Source organism: Chionomys nivalis, chromosome 22, assembly GCF_950005125.1.
Source record: "Chionomys nivalis chromosome 22, mChiNiv1.1, whole genome shotgun sequence".
Classification (NCBI taxonomy): domain Eukaryota; kingdom Metazoa; phylum Chordata; class Mammalia; order Rodentia; family Cricetidae; genus Chionomys; species Chionomys nivalis.
Window position 1 is genome coordinate 43,473,721 of NC_080107.1, and position 20,972 is coordinate 43,494,692.

General features: G+C 44.4%; 1 protein-coding gene across 6 annotated transcripts in view; it reads left to right on the forward strand.

The window, feature by feature from the left end:
- Positions 1-611: 611 nt before the first annotated feature.
- The window catches only part of Tsc1 (TSC complex subunit 1), a 43,337-nt gene continuing 22,976 nt past the window's right edge, over positions 612-20,972 (forward strand). For 2 of the 6 annotated variants that reach the window (XM_057754782.1, XM_057754787.1), the window contains exons 1-8: positions 612-674; positions 9,464-9,526; positions 12,272-12,457; positions 13,553-13,656; positions 14,656-14,808; positions 15,857-16,001; positions 17,208-17,362; positions 17,726-17,799. In XM_057754782.1, coding sequence (XP_057610765.1) covers positions 12,352-12,457; positions 13,553-13,656; positions 14,656-14,808; positions 15,857-16,001; positions 17,208-17,362; positions 17,726-17,799 — 737 coding nt within the window. In that variant the 5' untranslated portion in view covers positions 612-674; positions 9,464-9,526; positions 12,272-12,351. Of the gene's footprint in view, positions 675-9,070; positions 9,191-9,463; positions 9,527-12,271; positions 12,458-13,552; positions 13,657-14,655; positions 14,809-15,757; positions 16,002-17,207; positions 17,363-17,725; positions 17,800-20,972 lie in introns of those variants that run through there. The other 4 variants (XM_057754785.1, XM_057754783.1, XM_057754786.1 and 1 more) reach the window with 4 other exon arrangements.

Consider the following 20,972-nt stretch of genomic DNA (forward strand, 5'->3'; position numbering starts at 1 on the left):
CCTGTGACTAGGGCTGGCCTCTGGAAGTCACTAGGTGTGAAGCCTCTCCGCAAGCTCATTTCTGCTGTGCCGTCCATCCACGCCAACCCCAGCGGCTCCTGGGGAACTAGGAACGCACACTGGGAGACCCCAAAGGAGGCATGTGTGCCAAAGGTAGAGGCACCCGTCTGAGATGGCCCCGCGCTCCCACTGCACCTCACCAGGTCCGCTTGTTTGTGCCCAAGCTTACTCCCAGTGCGCGCCGCCTGTCACCGTCACGTGGCCGCCCCTCCCCGCCCCACCCCTCGGTCGCTCGCGTGGCTCCGCCCTCCGAGCCGGCCCTTCTTTCGGCCCCCTTCAGAGTCACAAGATCTCTCAGTGGGCCTTCACCTTCGCGATCCTTCCGCCGTCCCCGCCCCCATATTAAAAATTCCTTTCGTTTTTATTTTTCTAGGCCAGCTTGTATCGTCACAAGTGGGATATCCTGTTCTATCTGGAGAAGCAGATGACTTTGGCCATCGGGCATTAAGCTCGGGGTGTAGGAGGCACCCGGATAGGGACTCTTTTTTCATGGCGGAGGCCTCCTCCGTTTGGAGACGCATCACGCCAGGGGGAGGTGCTGCGCGTCCAAGATGGCGGCGCCCTGTAGGCTGGAGGCACTGTGAGGTAAACAGCTGAGGGGGAGTAGACGGTGGGTGAGTACGGGGATATTTCCCCCTCTTTTTCTTGTGGGCTTTTCGGGGCAGCCCTGGCAGCGTGACCTCAGGCTGTGGGACACTGCGGGGCGCGTTGGCCGAGTCGGGGGTCCGGGGAAGGGGGATCAGGGAGCGTCTCGCTCGCCCTCATCGCGCGCTGGCTCCGGCGGGGCTCGGCTAGGGCTGGCGGGGCCCCGGGGAGCCGAGGCGGGCCTGGGCCGTCGGAAGGGACAGATGGCTGCAGCTTCGGGTCTGTGGTGGGCCCGCTCGCCTGCCCCCCTCGCTTGTTGCGCTGACAAGCTCCCGCGGGGGTGCGCGGCGCAGGTCAGAGACCCCGGGCCGAGCCGGGAGACCTGGGGGTGGGGCCGCGGCCCGAGACTCCGCGGCAGCCGCTGGCGCTGCGGCTGGAGAATGAATGAAGGCCGCCCGTGGGCGCCCGAGACCGCCCAGCGCCCGCTCTGTCGGGGAGAGTGTGCACGGCCGGCGTGCCTGGCTCCGGGTGCACTTGTGGGTGTTTAATTGATGCTGGGAGACAGTTACCTTCTAGTCGGCAGAGGTGCTCGTTTGGGACAGCTACTCGCCCAGCCACTGCCGGACGCTCATTCATTCATTTGAGGAACGGGAGGGCCCCGCAGCCTGAAGTCCCAGACACCTTTGTGGAATCGAAGCACTTTCTTTGTGTTGGGGTTAAAAGAGTTTGGCTTCGTGCGCTTTGAATCTGGGATGGGAGGGACGTGGGGGCGGGGGTGGGGGTGCGGTCATCGGCAACCAGCTAACGTTTGAGGGGCTAGGGATTGCCTCTGTGCCCAGGCACTATTGGAAGTGCTTTGCAGCCATCCTCTCTCTGCAGCTGGACAAAGGAGAAGCAATCTGCAGTCTCCCTCGGTGAAAACTGAGGTCTGGAAAGATTGGGGTAATTTGTCCAAGGTCACACCCCCTTAATCTGAGACAGCACTGGAATTGAGGACCGACTGGTTTCATTTGCCTGTTATTTGATTAAAACTGGCCTATTATTAAGTGATTTAGCTAATCATTTGGCCAAGGTCTGTGCGTGTAACTTTAAACCAGGGTGCATTTTGGCTTGTATGTCTTATGCTTTTTGTTTCTTGTCGCACCCTGATCTTGTTAGTCCAAATTAGATTACACAGTATTTTGTATTTTTCTATAAACCGATGACATTAACTAAAAAAAATTATTCAAACCCTTGCTTAAAAAAAGTGTAGAATTAGCCCTTTATTTTACATAGAGTAAGCTATGAAAGTACTAAAATAGACTAATGTTCTTCCGAGATACTTTGATTTATAACTTTATGATCAAGTTGGAGTCATCTGCATTCAAACAGGCTGGGAAAATGCAGCGGTAAATTCCGGGAAGCATCACAGAGCCTGGTCTTCTGGGAGCCCTTGATTCACGGAGCAGCCCACCTGTGATTCTTAAGTTGAGCATCCCTGAATAAACCTGGGATATGCAAATAGGAAAACCGATTTAGAGTTTTGTAAGGAAATGTCCCTTTAACAGTCATACATCAGGCAAACGAGGCTCCTCAGACTTCTCTAACCACCTGGTGTAAATGTAGGGGTATTTATAGAGGATGTAAACAGAAAATACCTGCTTACTAAAGTTAATATCTTCTCTAAAAACACCATTACATCATGGGTCTAGAAGGGCAGATGATGTAAGCTTTCTTTGCTTCATGCATTTCCTGGTGTCATGAACACTTGGTATGCCCCTAAATTCCTAGTTCTAAGAAAGCAGGCTCGGCTTTCTTGCATGTTTTCATTACGCTGAAGTGTGCGCAGTCTCGTGCCTCGGCTGGGTCAAGAGCAGCGTTGTCTGGTTCTTTTGCTGCTGTGATGTGAAGCTTTCAGCGCAGACCTTGTTTCGCTTGTGAGATAAAACTCAACAGTTTGATCAGACTGTGTAATGTTTGCAGGGGTCCCAAACTAGTTCTGAACCTCTGTGTACCCAAACATCTGGCCCCTTAGTCGGTGGACCTACATATTCTGTCCTTGAGGATAGACACCCTGCTCGCGTTTGTTTGTTTGTTTGTTTGTTTGTTTGTTTTGGAAGAAGTCTTCTCTGTACTGCAAAGGTAGGTGATCATAGGCTTAAAGTATCATTTTGGCTATTTGCTTTTTCCAATTTATGATTTATTGTAGAGGGCGAGGGCTTTCTTAAGCTATCTTCTAGCCTATTTGTGTAGTTGTGGGTGGATTTTTACACAGCTTTGTACACAGGTAGCTTGACCTGTAAGTGCTGTCTTCTTTCACAGTTTTTTAGATTGTAGGTATGTTTGTTTTTTAATTCCAGTGCCATACTGAATTAACATTAGTTTCTCCCAGAACTGACTAGATATCCTTGAATGCCAGATTTCTTGAGTGAAAGTCTTGCTGAGCATTAGTAAATATTCTGACCAGTGTTAATTGGACTTCACTCTATGGTAATAGTTCTATAATGACAAAGATAACGAATGTGTGACTCTTGGGCCAGCTGGGAGGCTGAGCTTGTTTATCCTTTAAACAGAGATTCCCTTCATTTTCTCTTATAAATCTCCTTTTAAAAGAGAAGTCTTATTGGTCACATATAAGTAACTTCAGGCATAAAAGAAAAATATATGAAATAGTTGAGGTTTTTTTTTTTTTTTTTTTTTTTTTTTTGGTTTTTCGAGACAGGGTTTCTCAGTAGCTTTGGTGCCTGTCCCGGAACTAGCTCTTTTAGACCAGGCTGGCCTCGAACTCACAGAGATCCGCCTGCCTCTGCCTCCCGAGTGCTGGGATTAAAGGCGTGCACCACCACCGCCCGGCGAGGTTTTTTTTTTGTTTGTTTTACTCATATGTGTGTTTTAAAGTCTCTGATCATTGCTTTTGTGTGTGTGTGTGTGTGTATGTGTGCATACTCATTTAAATTGCAGTGAGATTTCCTGTAAAGTAATTTGAGTTATTTTTTTCTCTTCTTAAGTCTGTAGTTGCTAAGAATTAGTGACTTAATGTAAATTTTAATGAGAAAGAATAAACACACACACATATAAAAGATATGTGGCCTTAGTACCTTGTCATTTTCAGTTTCTTCTAGTTCCTCCTCTCTTTTGGGGGGTATAAAAGGAAATAGTAAAAGTAACTATTTTATACATTTTATAGCCAAATGAGTTCAGATTGACAGCTAATGAATAAGTGCCTTAAATGCACAGTGTTATTCCCAAACAAGGCATGGTAGTTACTGACCTGTAATTCGTAGGTCATGATGTAAGTAAATAGGGTCATAGGGTCAGAATGCTTTTGATTTTATCTTAGTCTGGTGATGAGAGCAGGGCAGGGTGGTGGTGCAGGTAAGGACAGAAGCAGTACTCTTCTGCCTGCAGTGGTTAAATTTGTGCTACATTGTGTCCCTCACAGAGAACAGTAGCAGATTTGAAGTGTATCAGTTTTAAGTTACAGAATGGTTTTACCAGTGTTTCAAATACCTGCTAGTAAATGGCTGGGCTGCTAAATTAGCACTCTACTCTGTAATACAGTTTGTTTAGTGGTAACATTGTTATAAAAGTTTGTTATGTGCTAAGCACATCTCAGTGTTATTGTATCTGATCCCCCTTTACTTTTCTTATACCCTTCGGGAGAACAGGAAAAAATTTTGAGACTTGCTGAGCTGGAAGATGAATTGTGTTTGATTGGCTTCAGAAGCCAAGCATTTAATGTTGTATTAAGATAAACTGCACAGTCTGCTGATCTCCTAAACTAACCCATAGGTCAGTGGGATTTTAGTTTTTTATTTTTATTTATTTTCTTTTATGTGTATTAGTGTTTTGCCATGGGAACTTTAAGGTCCTATTAAACTGAAGTTATAGACAGTTGTGAGGTGTCCTGTGGGTTCTGGGACTTCAACCCAGGTCCCCTGGAAGAGCAGCCAGGGTTCTTAACTGCTGAACCATCTCTCCAACTCGTTTGTTTATTTTTTGAGGGGCTCATAAAATGTAGGCCAGTCTGGACTTACCGTATAGGCAAGACTTTGCTTGAGTTTCTAATCCTTCTGCCTCTCCCTTCTCATTTCTGGGATTATTGGTATACACAGTCATGTCTAGTTGGGTAGTGGTTTTTAAACTTTTTGGGGGCTGAAGCAAATCTTTTTTTTTTTTTTTTTTTTTGATTTTTCGAGACAGGGTTTCTCCGTAGCTTTTGGTTCCTGTCCTAGAACTAGCTCTTGTAGACCAGGCTGGCCTCGAACTCACAGAGATCCGCCTGCCTCTGCCTCCCGAGTGCTGGGATTAAAGGCGTGCGCCACCACCGCCCGGCGCAAATCTTATTTTTAAGGTCTGTAAAAACTTGTAAAAGCCTGTGGGCCAATATTTCCTTTTCTACAAATGATACCCCATCGCCCCAAAATGCATATAGATAATGAGATTTTGGAAACAGTGTTAGAGATTTTCTGAACCTTGCTTAAAGCCCAACCAGTCATTTTAGATAGCTTACTGCTCTTAAAAACACGTTTGGAGTCTAGAGAGATGGCTAAGTGGTTAAGAGGACCTGAGTTTAATTTCTGTCATCAATATGACGGTTCACAGCCACCTGTGATTCCAGCTCCAGGGGAATCCAACACAGTCTTCTATCCTCTGCAGGTACCAGGCACACATGTGGTACACAGACATTTTTCAGGCAAAACACTTATACATATTAAAAACAAAAACAAAACAACAAAATTTCAGCAAAACCTACATACTTAGGCTTTATTAAAAACATTTTTTTGAAAGCTGGTAGGTAGGAAAAGTTCACTTGTGGAACCTGTTATATTTTCCCAAGGTTTTTGTATATAGATTTTTTTTCTTACTATCTGTCTTCACCACTTTTCTTCTCCCTGGATTTCTCCCCTTCGTCTCTCTCTCTTACACCCACTACAATTTATTTCATAGTTACTATTTTAAATTTTTTTAAAGATTTATTTATTTATTATGTATACAGTATTTTGTCTGCAGGTCAGAAGAGGGCACCAGATCTCATTACAGATGGTTGTGAGCCACCATGTGGTTGCCGGGAATCGAACTCAGGACCTTTGGAAGAGCAGCCAGTGCTCTTAACCTCTGAGCCATCTCTCCAGCCCTATTTTAAAATTTTTATCTCTCTCTAACACATATACACCCACTAGGGTTTATATTATTATTATTATTATTATTATTATTATTATTATTATTATTATTTTTGGTTTTTCAAGACAGGGTTTCTCTGTGGTTTTGGAGCCTGTCCTGGAACTAGCTCTTGTAGACCAGGCTGGTCTCCAACTCACAGAGATCCGCCTGCCTCTACCTCCCAAGTGCTGGGATTAAAGGCGTGTGCCACCACCGCCCGGCTTATGATTATTATTTTAAAAACTTTATGTCTGTGTGTGTATACGTGTGCACGTGTGTGTGTGTGTGTGTGTGCCTGAGTGTGTGTATGTGCACCAAATGTATCCAGGTGCCTGAGGAGACTGGAAGAGGACTTCAGTACCCTTGAACTGAAGTTACAAGTCCAGTTTTGTTTGGTTGTGACCTACCATGTGGGTGCTGGATATTGAACCTGGGTCCTCTGCAAGAGCAGCTAGTGCATTTAATTGCTGAGACATCTCTCCAGAAGCCCCAAACTTCTGTCCCCCACTCTGGGTTCTTGACCTTTAGTGGTGTTGGAATCACCTCAAAGGTCCATTGTGTAAGATTCATGCCCTGCATCATAAAGATGCAGGACAAGGCTCAGGATCCTGCCGTCCCCCCCCCTTTGTTTCTTTGTATTTTGAGGAAGAGGGGTTTTTGTTTGTTTGTTTTTGTTTTTGTTTTTTGAGACAGGTTTCTCTGTGGCTTTGGAGCCTGTCCTGGAACTAGCTCTTGTAGACCAGACTGACCTCGAACTCCCAGAGATCCGCCCGCCTCTGCCTCCCGAGTGCTGGGATTAAAGGCGTGCGCCACCACCGCCCAGCTATAGATAAGATCTTGACTAGAGAAGACAGGTTATAGTTAAAGAGACACTCACCCTCAGTGGTACTGAGAGCTGCATTTGTATATTATAGGCCATTGTGTACAAAGTTCTCTGAGGTGACTTGACGTGCAGTTATTTATCTTATCTGAGCCACTGTCCTGACAGAGGTAGTGAAAAGATATATACAGTCCTGCTAATGACAGATGTTGCTCTGGAGTTCATGTGTAATCTCAGATATATAAATGATCTGGCGATATCTAAAGACTAAAATTAATTAAGATAAATTGTGAAAATTTGCCACCACTGTTCTTTCTGTTTACACCCCAGTGACACACAAAGCCCCTGTCTTCCTCGAGCATGCCTTTTTTTTTTTTTAATGTATACAGTGTCTGTATGTATGCCTGCAGGCCAGAAGAGGGCAGCAGAACTCATTTCAGATGCATGTGAGTCCATGTGGTTGCTGGGACTTGAACTCAAGACCTCTGGAAGAGCAGGCAGTGCTCTTAACTGTAGAGCCATCTCTCCAGCCCCCTCCAGCCTCCCTTTTATTTTTACTTCAGAAGACTGTTTATAGAAATGAAATTATGGAGAAGGAGCCGATTGAGGAGGGGGTCAGAAGGGAGGTGGGAGGAGGGAATAGGAGAGGAAAGAGGGGAGGCTGTGCTTGGAATGTAAAATAAAAGAATAACAAGAAAAAAAGCAAGTTACAGTGAACATGACTTGGATATCAAGGAAGGAAAACTCTAGATACGAGGTACTTTTTTTCCTCATGTCTCTTGAAGAAGTGGGGAGCTGATGCTACTCTTATGTTCTGATGAGCATTTCTACCCGTACTCCTCACTTTCATGGAGGTTCATGCCTTACCTCTCACTTGAATGACCTCCCTTCCCCTGGGCAAGATTTAAATATAAAAAGAATAAGTGAACGCTTAAAAATAGAATACTAGTAGATAGACTTTAGTGTACCACAGAAAACTGAAGCCAGCCATTTCCATTACTGTACTGTTAAGCATAAGGATAAAGTAATGAAGTCTTACTGTTGAGCCAGACCCCACTTGAATTCCTGTGGTAGTGTTCTGTCTAGGAAAATGGCCCTTGCCTGGCAGACTATAGGGTCTCACTTTAGTGTATCCTAATTTTATCCTCACCTTAAGTACTTCTTTTCAGGTAGAAGATCCAAGTGGGATTACTTTATAAGAGGAAGTCAGTGTGATTCACTGATAAACAGGTGGTTTTAGGATTCTGAAGATGAGAGGCTCCTGCACCAGCTCAGCTCTGTTACTTGGTGGAGTGGAAGCAGCTAGGTAGTATTTCTTGTTTGCAAGATCTGGGCAGGAGCTTTTATGGGGCCAGTGGCCAGCAGCACTGCCCACAGACTTACTGTGGCTGCTGAGACAGTTGGCATGGCTCCCTGAGTGTGTGCCACGTGGTGCTGTATCACCCTGTCACTAGGGCAGAGACTGTATTGGAGAGGTATTCAGTCCTGCTGTTTGACTTTGACCCAGAGCTTGTCCTCTACCCCATGTAAGTAGATGTCTGTAGTATGGAGCCAGGATTAACAGTCAGGGACTTTAGTGATATCCAAGGGAACAGACTGAACGTTTGTCTTTTGTGTACTAAGTACCAAGATAGTCCTGGGTGTCTTAAACACTTGGCCCTTATCCTCTTGAAATTTACAATCTTCCAGTCAGATAATCCCTAAACATAGGGTTAAGAACCCATAAATTTTGAAAAATGTATTTATTATATATTTTTTTTGTGTGTATGTGTGTGGAGGTCAGAGGACAATTGAATGAAGTTGGCTTTAATATAAACCATGTGGGTCTCTGGGGATCGAACTCAGGTTGTCAGGCTTGGCAGCAAGTGCCTATACCCTCTGGGCCTGAAGCAAGTTCCTGAAACCCACTGTTTCTGAAAGGGCTCATGTTTAAAAAGCAAACTGGAACATATTCATATATATACTTATTTGACATGGATAATGAATAGCATGGACAGAAGTAGGGTAGAGGGGAAGGGGAAGTAGAGGAGCTGCTGTTGAAATATTTTATTGCTGTCATGTAGGATTAGACTTAGCCTGTGCTGCTTGAAGGCAAAATCAGGTTTGTACATTAAGCAGCCCCTGTGGCAGCTGCCGGACGCAAGTACTTTGTTGGCTGCAGTTGCTCCCCAGTGTGCCTAACAGTTCCTCATACTCACTTAATGGGGTTTTAGAAAGTGACCAGTACGGACTTGTGGTGGACCAGGAGCCTGAGCTGATGGGGCCTGGCAGTGGGAGGGCAGAGAAGGCCTAGGAAGAATGAGTTAGCTGAGGAGAGGGCAGAGGTTTTAGATGATGTGACTGGATGTGCCTGTGCTCAGGTGGGTCGAATGCCTTCTTGGCTGAGGAATTTAAATTCTCTGAAGGCTATATAGCAGGGCTGGGAGGGAGTGTGGCCTATGAGAGGTGATGATGCAGGCCCACTAAGTTTTTTGTGCCTCTTACTGACCTCACTACTATGGCCAGTCTTCTAAGGTCTTCACTGGAGCTCTATGTGAGTGTGAGGTTGTGGATATTCTCAGTTTACCTGGAAGACAACTCGAGGTAAGACAGCACTAAGCTAAGTGACTTAGTGAACATCCCAGAGCCAGAAGTGAAAGAGCTAATGTTTCAGTTGGGAGCCTATTCTAGACTACCCTGCCCTCTTGCTGCTAGTGCAGAGGAGAGGAGGCTCTGCTCTTAGAGTTCACTGCAGTGGGAAGCAGGTGACCACCTGCCAAGGATGGGGGCAGAGCTGTACTAGGCCAGTCTAAACTCCCTTCTGATCAGGTCTTAGGTTTTCCTTCATTTTAGGGTTATTATAATTTTTTTTTCTAGTGACCATGAAAGACACCAGGCTGACAGCACTGGAAAGTGATGCACCAACTGTCTTCAGAACAGGTAAGATACACATTTAGTCTAGTGGCTGGGGAGGATAGGAGGGAGTGTCTCACCTTGCCCATGGTGCCACAGCATGCAGATGTTTCTTTGTTCAGGGGTGTAAAGTGTTTATATTCTTAGCTCCCTGCCAAGCACTAGAGCATATATGACTTGAGGTAGTCGGCCATATCACCAGTGACCTCTTAATTGTTGTTTGATGCCAGGCACTGAGTGTATTGCACAAATGGCTTATTTTCTTTTTCACAACAACACTTGATCTATTTCCATTCTATAGAAGAATTGGCCTCAAAGATGGGCCATCCTTGAAAATCAGTTCTGTGAGTAGAAAATTCTTGTTTTAGCCACTAATTAAATTGAAGCCTAAAGTCAGTCATTTAACTAGGGAGAAGTTTTTAACTCTGGCTTGACCTCAGGAATCCTCTTTGGATTCTGTAAACAAACTGGATACCATGTCTAGACCTCAGCCTGTAACCTGCTGTGCAGTAGGGCCTGGGCCTTGGTATTTGTGTCCTCTTGGAGATGATTCCGACATGCATTGTAGATTGAGACTTTGTGAGTTAGCACTTTAGCTCTTGATGTATTTGTTGGTGGTCTTAAGTCTGCGTTTTTGGATAAATTATTTCCTTTGGTTTTCAGGAGCTGATGGAGTCTTGAAGTCCCAGAATATACCCTTGACAGTTATTGAGGCTCTGACACTTACGCAGATTTGAGTTTAGTCTTAGTGACCTAAGTAACTATTGAGCTACAATCTTTATTAGCAAAAGTGATGCGTTAGTTGCTGTGAAAAATACCTTGACAAAAGCAACTGGAAGAAGGGGAAGGGTTGATGACAGTTTGAGGCTATCATGACAGGGAAGTTATGGTGGTGGGAGCTTGAGGCAGCTGCTCATACCCCAATCTACACTTAAGAAGCAGGGAGTGGTGTTCAGCTTGTTTTCTCATTTTTATCCAATCTGGGGCCTCATCCCACGGTGTGGTGCCACCCACACTCAGGGTAGGTTTGCTCTGTTCTGTTAAAACCTTTATAGCAGCACCTTCACAGGGTGCGTTTCCATGATGATTCTCAATCTCAAATTGACAATGAAGATTAACCATTGCAGTTGTCATGTTTGTGTTCTGTACAGGAGTCAGGGAAGGTGGAAGGGTGTTTGTTCTACTATCGTTATACATACACTGCTAATGTGACTCCTAAGCTCACCACTGCCTCACCTTTATCATGAGGATCATGTGGTAGTCAGATGTTACAAACAGGGACTTAGTGTGACTGGTAGATGGTGCCACATGCTTAGAAATTAGATGTTCATTCTCTCTGAGTTTGACTCTTGCTTCTCAGTTTCTTCATGTGTTCTTCATACTGTTCCTTCTGACCTTCTCACTGTGTAGTCCAGACTGACCTCCCATCTTCTTGGCTCAGATACTGGGGTTACGGGTGTTTGCCACCACACTGGACTACATTAGCCCGTCTTAGAATTTCACTGAATATGAATTCAGAGCCAGAGCGTTAAGTGTTGAGATCAGTTACATCAAAGTGGAATTTCACTGTTGTTAAAAATAAATCTCAAATTTTATTAGTCATTTTTCATTACTACAATTTCATTTTTGTAGCACTCAGATTTTAAAAGTGTGAAATTTTTGTGTAGCAAAGTTCCTTAATGTGCATAGAGCACAGATTGTCTTCTGGTGACTGTGTCCATGGTGTGTGCGGGACCCTCTGACCTGGCACACTGGTCCTGTCATGGGCCACCCTCGGGGATATTTCCAGTAGGTGATTGTCTAGGGACTCACGGCTTCAAGTCTCAGCCATCCTTCAGCTTCAGCTTCTAGGGAGTGCTGGCAACTCATAGTCTTTATTCTAGTGGCTTGTTTTTAAATAGACTTAAGACTTAAGCATCTTTATAAAGAATATACTAAAATTTGAATAACAAATATTTTGCTGTTTTATTTTTCTTACCATTGTTCCCTTCATGGTTTTATACTTTTTTGTTATTGTGTCATTTTGTCTGTGGTGCTAGGAATGGAGCCCAGGCCCTGACATGTTAGGCAGGCTTTCTACCAGTGATCAAGCCCAACCCTCTTCATGCCCTTTATGTTTTATTGTTACTGGTGGTTATGGATTTCTTTTCATAATTTTTTTATGTAAAGTTGATTCTTTAATTCATCCCACGAGATGGAAAGCAGTCCAAACATGATTTTCCTTTTGAAAGACTTTCGATTAAATGTAGTTCTTACAGGTTATTTTGTTTATAATAAGGTTCAAAAACAATTCTGTGGCATTTCAGGACTGGGGGACATATCTGCAATTATAGTTGCTTGTCACTCTCCTGGCAGCCTGAATTTGATGAGTGTACGCTAAAATCCAAGACAATCCTTGGTTCACTCCAGCTGTTGGACTGGTGGCCTAACCAGCTTTCTAACTTCAGCCATTGACAGTGTCATGAAGAGAGTACCATGTGCAGCTTTATTGGTGGAAGCAGTTCATCTACTTTGTAGAGCAGGATTGGGGCATTGTTAGCAAACACCCAGGTGGACATAGACGCAGAGAGAACTACTGAATTGCTGTGGTGACAATTCCACAGAGCTCCATTGGCTTCCTAAGCTGTACATGGAAGAACTGTCTGTCACCAGCGCAGTTCTGCCCTGCATGGGCACTGTTGACTAGCTTCTCTGGCTTGTTCTATGTGGTTTTGGTTTATGCGGTGTGAGGTGAGAGTCATTTGTCACGCTGTCCTTATTCCCACTTTGCAGTCTGGTAGTGGCCCTAATGAAGAGCTGTCCAAGCCTTTAGCACACGTCCTGGAGCCTGCACAGCATAGTTGAGTGAGAGAATGGCCCAGCTAGCCAACATTGGGGAACTACTCTCCATGCTGGACTCTCCCACACTGGGCTTGCGGGATGACGTGACAACCATCTTTAAGGAGTCCCTCAATTCTGGTAAGTGGAGAATTATCCTCACAAGAACTTGATCTGGAGCTGAGTGTGTTGGGGCCTGGAGGCAAATAAATGATTGTTTTCATCTTCAGAGGATGTGGTTAGAAAGTTGCACTTTTTTTTTTTTCGAGACCTTATTTCACTACACATTCCAAACTAGCCTGGAACTTGTGACCCTCTTGCCTTAGTATTCCAAGTGCTGGGACTTCAGGCGGTTCCTCCACACAGTCTTTCAAAGTGCTAGGCCAGAGAGAGTGTCCATTGGTGGGTTCATACTGCATGTGTTTTGAACATTTAGTTATGGCAGTGTTGAGGTACACACACACTGCTATGAAGACCATGCAGCAGCTCATGAGCTCATCTTCAGGTTCTGCCATTTTGTCTTTAAAAAAAATGTTTGTGCATTCAAACATGCCTGCTTGAGTTTATGTGTACTGTATGTGTACCTTCTGACTCCGAAGGTCAGAAGATGGTGTAAAATTCCCTGGAATTGTGAGCCACCATGTGGATGCTAGGAACTGAAGCCACGGTTCTTGTAAGAGCAGAAAGCTCTTAACTGCTGAACCATTTCTCCAGCCATTTGTTTATGTTTATTTTACTTTGTATGTGTGCACACACACACATGTGCACGCATTACAGAGGCTAGAGGAAGACATTTGGATGTTCCAGTCTCCTCCTGTCATTCTTTGCCTTATTTGAAACAAGGACTCTCACTGAATCTGGAGCTAGGCTGGTGGCCAGCAAGCTTGTTATTTATCTTCCTGTCTCTGCCTCCTGGGGCTGCAGGTATTCATGACCATGCCCAGCTTTTTTATGTGTGTTCTACTTGGCTTCTTATGCGTTTTGGAGATTTGAACTCAGATCTTCATGCTTGTGCCACAAGCACTGTACCCATGGAGCCATGTAACTATGATAGTATTTTGTGTGCTTTTGTGGGTATTTAGGCCAATGAGCTTGGAATTATCCTGTCAGTCTCATGAATTTAGAAAGGCAAACAGTGTTTATGACTTTGGATAGTGTAAAAGGACATTTTCTGGCTTTTATGACAATTATTGAGGGAAAAGGAAGTAAGTCTGATGAATTGTCCTTTTTGTTTAGAACGTGGGCCTATGCTTGTGAACACCTTGGTGGATTACTATCTGGAAACAAATTCTCAGCCGGTATTGCACATCCTGACCACCTTGCAAGAGCCGCATGATAAGGTAACTGCTGGGATGGAATTGCAGGCCACTTTGTGAGTTCTCAGTTGAGTGAGAGTGTCTGAGCATCCACAGCAGTTTGTCCACAGCTTATCTCCGAAGGCTGAATGCATTTAAAATAATTTGTAGGCTCTGAAAAGTTTACAAAGTAACATCAATTTCTGAAACTTTTACAGATCTTGTTCTTTAAAGAAATCTTGTAATTCCAGAATTGTAGTGGATTAATGGCAATTGAAATGAAAACTTTGTAAAAAGCTTTATTTATTATGTAGTGTTCTGCCTGCATTTATGCCTGCATGCCACAAGAGGGCACCAGATCTCATTATAGATGGTTGAGGCACCATGTGGTTACTGGGAGTTCAATAACTCAGGAACCTCTGGAAGAGCAGCTAGTGCTCTTTTTCACTGAACCATTTCTCCAGCCCCCAAAAGAAAGATCTTTAAACTTGTGCTTTGAGTAGGGTTTTTGAACATATCGATAAGGGAAAATCTCTAAGTTTTGCATTTGCAGGTGCGGTTGCCTGCTTTTACAGTGTCTACTGTGGTCTTCTTTACTCCAGGCCAGATTGCAGCACCACAATGGCTTGATTTACATTTAAGATTAAAACATGGATGTGTGACTGTTACAGTAGTAAGGGTCTTTCATAACCTGCCATGGGTTTGCAACTTTGGGTTGTGTGTAATACAGTCTTGTCCCTCTTTGCAACTCTGTGTTAAGGGATCCTTTTTCATAAATTGCAGCTGGCTGTTTTCTCAGGCCAAATGAAGAAAACTTCGTTCACTAATGTGGTTTTGAAAATCTTGGATTAGGCTGATTAGTCTTTTGATTGGAACCTTAGCCTTTATTGACTGGACCATATCTTTACCCCATGGGCTTATTAAGTCTTTTGGGGCCTGTATTAGAGAGAAGGCTTGAGAGCTGGGAGTTTATCATTACTGCCTGTAATTGTGTTAACTTCATATACTTACAAAAAAATTTCTCTTGATCTTTTACATTTTCAGCACCTCTTGGATAAAATTAATGAGTATGTAGGCAAAGCCTCCACCCGTTTATCTATCCTCTCGCTGCTGGGGCATGTTGTGAGACTACAGCCATCTTGGAAGCATAAGCTCTCTCAAGCACCTCTTCTGCCTTCTTTATTGAAATGTCTCAAGGTAGGTTATTTGCGAGGTTTTGGAGGAAATGCCTCTGTAAATATTGTTTCTGAAAAGTGTCATAACAGCTTGCAGGAGTCAGTTCTTCGCTTCTAGCATGTGGGTCTCAGGATGAATTTCTGTTTTCAGGCATGGTGATAGGTGCTTTTACCCACTGAGCCACCTCACCAGTCTTGGATTGATTGATTTATATGTTATGTGTATGTGCAAGTCCTTGCATGTGTATATATGTACTAGATGCATGCCAGGTATCCTTGGGGGCCAGAAGAGGGAATGGGATTCCCTAGAAATGGTGTTACAGACTTGTGAGCCACCAATCCAGTTCTGGGAACTGAACTGGGATCCTCTAGAAGAGCAGTCTGTGTTCTTAATCACTGAGCCATTTCTCCAGCTCTCCTGTTTTGTTTTGTTTGAGATGGATCTTGCCTTGTAGTCCTGGATGATCTAGATCTCATTACAGAACCAGGCTGGCTTTCAACTCAAGGCAGTCCTCCCACCTTAACCTCCCAACTGTTAGAATTACAGGTGTAGCCATCAGGTTTGGCTTGTAGTAGTGCTTTAAAAAATAAGAGAATTGGTCTGGGGAATGTGGCTTAGTGGTAGAGCTCTTGCCTAGCATACATAAGGCCCTGGGTTTCGTTCCCAGTACTAGTGAGAAAATGAACTAACTCTCAATATGCAGTGTCCTTTAATCACTTGATGGAAAGCTAACATCTTAGCGGGTAGTTGAATGGGTGAGAGTAGCAATGTAAGCTGTCTCTTACACTTCCATCCAGGTGGTGGGTTAGGAACTCTTGAGGCTTCAGGACTTGGGAGTCTCAAGCCAAGTTAAACCCATCTCTCAGATGAGGTGGTGGATGTGGGAAATGGTCCCCCAGTATCACCATAATGGTGACAGGGCTTAGTGCTTCTGCTAAGTCTATTTCAGTGCTGTCCCTCAAATTCTTAGGGGTCAGGAAATGAGCACAAGAGGGGCTTCAGATCTGTGACCTCAGGATTTGGACCCTCATCCCAGTGCTGAGCCTGACGTCGCCCTTCCCTTCTGCAGATGGACACTGATGTTGTGGTCCTCACAACTGGTGTCTTAGTGTTGATCACCATGCTACCGATGATCCCACAGTCAGGGAAGCAGCATCTTCTTGATTTCTTTGACATCTTTGGCCGTCTCTCGTCATGGTGCCTGAAGAAACCAGGTACAGCTACAGTCTCCTCCTCATCAGGCTTCACAAGGGAATGCTGTCCTTACTGTTAGCAGTCATGTGCTGTAGGGGAAGGAAGAATGTATGGTATTTACTACGTAGAGGAGAAAATGTTTGGGTGTACCTTTTGCAGGGCACATAGGAAGTGGGATTGGCAAGACACTGCCCTGATGCTGTTGATCAGAAAGGATTGTCAGAGAAACTGAGGGACAGGATGTACAACTTCCTGAATCTCATTAGTAAAACTGGGTCACAGCTTCTACCTCTAGATGCTGTACAACTGAGCTTACAAAATGCTTGTGTCCTCTGTGCTGTTGTGTACAACCATAGCTTCACAGCTTCAGTTGTGAAAACCTGTTGGTTGTCATGGAGGAGGAGACAGACTTCAGTGTCCTCTTTAGGGTATGAGTGTGAAGTGCATGAGATTTTCCCATATCAGATCATATAGACAGGCAGTGCAGCTCCATCAGAGGGATTCAGAAGCTGTCAGCCTGTGAACTGCTTCTGGTAGTCCTAGCATGAAATATTTATGTTAGAAGATGAAATATGTATGGTATATGAGGGAGACTGCTGCAGCTTTCTACACAAGGACTATTGAGCACAAGCCTGGTTTGCTACCTTGGCTGTATCTTCTTGGGAGAAAGGGACTGTTGCTCCTAGAGAACTGGATTTTATTGATAAGGCCAAATTAATGGAATTGTCCAAGCACTTTAAGCTAATATCTACATTGTAGTGTTTCCTCTTTAGTTATAATTCTGCGCAGCTAAGATCAATCATACCTTGGCTTTGAAGGTTTCTTACATGCTCCTTCTGCAAACTCTTACATGTTCAGTATGTACCAAATTCTGTGTGTGGTACTAGGGGAGGGGAATTGCTCCCTTTTCAAGACACACATGCTGAATCAGGCAAGAAATGTCACTACAGATTGTAGGGAGAGTGACTGTGAGACTGGGAGAGTGACACCAAGAGGAACCTCAGTGTTGGACGAGTGTTTGGAGTCTTGTGGGATGTCTGGAGAGGAGGAGGAGGCAGATGATTGGAGTTTATCCAAAGGATTCTCTGGTGGGTTTTTAACAAGGGCGTATAGTATATCCAGATTTGCATCTGTTTTACCTTTCTGAAACTCAGTAGGCGAGCTTCAGAGAGAAAACGTGCTGGCATCCTCAAGTTCACGTCTGTACAACTGGTTTCCTTCCATAGGCCATGTGACAGAAGTCTACCTTGTCCATCTCCATGCCAGTGTTTATGCCCTCTTTCATCGCCTCTATGGAATGTACCCTTGTAACTTCGTCTCCTTCCTGCGCTCTCACTATAGTATGAAGGAAAACGTGGAGACTTTTGAAGAAGTTGTCAAGGTGAGTTAAAAACAGCAGCTGTTGTGAGCCTTAGAGCTTCTTTCTGACAGGTACTTTTATAGCATTCGTATTATATGGCAGACAGGAAAATTTTGAGAAGAAATCCTTGATACCTCTACTTCAAACCAGGTAGCCAATAATTGTCTTTCTAATTCTCTAGTCAAGAGTTGTTCTGTGCATTTCATATACATGGGATCGTGCAGTATGTGGTCTTTTGTGAGTGACTTCTCACTGTATTTCAAGGTTCATCTGGGTTGTAACATGTATCAGTACTTCATCCCTTTTTGTTGTCAAATAATGTTCCATCATGTAGATTTGCCACACAACTTCACACCTATAATTTGTCAACCCAAACTCTTCTAGCCTATGATGGAGCATGTACGAATTCATCCGGAATTAGTGACTGGATCCAAGGACCATGAACTGGACCCTCGAAGGTACAGAAAGCAAATTAGTGACAGAATTTTTGAGTTTCTTAAGGGATTGAAAGTGTGATCTACGGATACCTGTGGGAATACAGATGTTCCACTTGCCGATGGGCTGGAACTTTGTACATAAAGCGTACTCCTCACAGAGCTATGACTGCTTGAGCAGAGGCAGTGGCACCCAAGTGCCTGTCCCCAGAAGCTCTGGAAGGCTCACTTTTTGGTACTTAAGGAGGTTGGGAAGTTAATTGGGTAGCTGAAAACTAGGATATTACAGGAAGGCCAGGCATATTTGGAGTAATGAGGCAACTTGGGTCCCTTTCTCCATGGGCATCGCCAGGTGCCTGACACCCCATGGGTTCTGCAGGAATTCCCAGGTGTGTCCTGAGGAGCTACTGAACCTGCTGAGTTGTATGAAGCCCAGCTCCGTCAGCCTGTCAGGCAGATTTATGATTCCCAGTGAGGGCATGTAAGCCTGTTGGGGGAAACTGAGCCACAGGTATCAATCTCTGGGATCTTAAAAAGACTGGTTTATACCTGATAACCCTTACAAAGTCATACCTCTTCCAGGCTACTTCTGTCATCCTGCCCCAGTCAGCTTAAAGCAGGGTATAATAACAAATAAACATGTAGCTAATCCCAGCCTGAAAAACAGAACATTCCAGTGTTAGTTCTGCCTGAGAAGCTCTTCCTCCTGCTCCCTGTCTACCTCAGAGGCAGCTCTGCCTTGCCTCCATGTTTGCTGTTTTCTCTGTAGTTGCCTTAAGTGTGGCTTGTTTTGAGAGCCTGTTGTTCTTACAGACTTGCAGAGGATGAGGGCAGGAGCATTGTCAGCCTTGATGGGTCTGGCTTCATCTTCTTTAAGAGTGCTTCCCAGGGAGTCATTGTAAGTTACTAGTGAGGCCTGGGAAGCATGGGCTTTCCCTGTCTGTGTCTGGCAAAGCTTTTCGTGAGGGTTATGGTCAGATGTGCTGTCCTGACTGCTCCAGCATTAGGGGACTCTGCAAAATCCTTTTGTGGAGTAAAACAAATGCTGATCTAGGAAGGCTGTGAGAGCTTCCTCAGAATGTAGTAAAGACAAGTTTTCTTAGATCAGTTGATGCTTTTCCTTGGCTAAAAGGACAGTGGGAGCCTTGGAGATGATCAGCAGCATGCTTGTCTTTTGGCAGGTCTGTTCTGAGCTAGCTGTGGGCTTGCTCTCTTGAACCATTGCTTGGCCTCTTTCCTGGGCAACATCTCCCATTTCCTGTATTTCATGACTTCTTTCTTGGTGTGTGTGTATGTGTGTGTGTTGGTGGGTGCACACACATGTGTATGCATGTGAAGGCCAGAGATGGATGTTGGTTGTCTTCCTCAATCAATTTTTTCCTACCTTATTTTTTGAGGCAGGAACATCCTTTGAATCTGGAACTCATCATAGGCACATCTCACTGTGTTTTTTTTTTTTTTTTTTGTTGTTGGTTTTTTTTGTTTTGTTTTTGTGTGTGTGTGTGTGTGTGTGTGTGTGGGAGATGTGGGATCCAGGGAGATTAGACAAGCACTTTTCTGACTGGGTCATTTCCCAGGCCCTCCCTCTGGTTGTGCTGTACTGCATCCTCTAACATTTAGGAAGGATGCTGTTGACCTGCCTGGATGTGAATGCTGGGCTAATAGTTAGTCTCCTTCGTGACTGGAGGGAGAAACCCGTTGCCATCTTGCTGACAGTCTTGCTGGTACATTTTCATCTCTAGGGCTGGCAGAATATCTCTCTGTTAGTATGATAGTCTGAAATTTCCTTGTGATATACCTTGATGTGAATCTGTTGTCATTGTTCAACATACAAGGTTTTAGGTCTTAGTAGATTTTCTTCACTGTTTCAGCATGGTATTCTCTCCTCTGTTGTCCTTCTTACACTCCAGTGGTGACAACAAAGCCTATTTTTCCTTTCTGTCCTTTAGTCTACTTCCTGCAGGCTTACTTGTCATTGATGTTCAGCCTTCCCTCTTTGTTTATTTCCACTGTTAGGTTTTTCTGCCTAAGTGCTCTCTTTAGTTAAGCCTTCCCCTTTTTTTTCACTTGTTTTGATTTGTTCTTTTTAAGTCTCTGAGACTTTTTGCAAAGCTTTAGTGATTTTCTTGTTCTTGAGTGAGAAGACAGGAAAACTGCTTTTGAGGTTTTATCTAGAAAATTTTTGTGTGGATCTGTGCTTCTGGAGGAGATACCAACGCTGGGATTGTGTTCTTCTTTAGCTGGTCAGATTTTTAGAAAATTCTTCTGATCTCCAGGCTGGTGAGGATCTGGCTGTTTCTGCAGAAGAGGTAGGTAAGGAGCCTTGGTGGTTTGGGCATTGAGATTGTGTACTTTCTCGTGACTTTTTGGCCTGGAATGCATTCATGCCCCTACCTCTTCTGTTGAAGCTTTGTTCCGACCTGGCTTCACTTTCCTGAAGAGAATCCTCTTGCCAGAGAATAACCAGGTTCCCGGTGAGGAGTAGAGCTCTTTTTGGGACCATAGAGTTGAAGGGCTTTCAGATGCTCCATGCTTCTCCAATAGTTCCCACCTTACCTCCCCAAAGGGTAGCTGTCCCTAGCTTCCAGTTCCAGAAGATCTGAATGCTCTGAGTTCTTGGACCCCTAAGGGTTGTGCAGTATAACCCAGCTTACTGGTGACTTGAAGCTTTGGTTTAGGGCCTTGCTTCTCCAGTTGTACACAACAGTTAACACCTGTCTGCTGCTCTTCACATCTAGACACTTGTTCTTTCTGTCTTCTTCTCCTCCCTGTGTTTTGTATTTAAAGACAGGTCTTTATTATAGGTGCTGGGACTTCAGGAGATTGTACAGTTGGGTCAAAATGTTCAGTCAGCCATATTAGCTTGGGGACCTTCTTCCCTGTCAACAGCACATAAGCACCTCATTGCCCAGGGTTGTAGACCATCTGGTCTTGGAAGGAAGCTTTGTCTGCTGTGAGAGAGTCAGAGTGGTAAGGATAGGAAATCAGGAAGAAACATTGACAGCAAAACCACAGAGCAGGCAATTGTCCATGGTTGTATGGGGGCAGGGTGATGGGAGTAAAGGGCGTTCTGACGTAGTAAAAAGCTCTTGAAATTAAAATGAGCCCCTAAATAAGCATTTCAGCAAAGGAACTGGAGTACAGCTAAGACTGGCGCATCTGAACAAAGGACAAAGGCAGGTGACTGAACAGCTTTA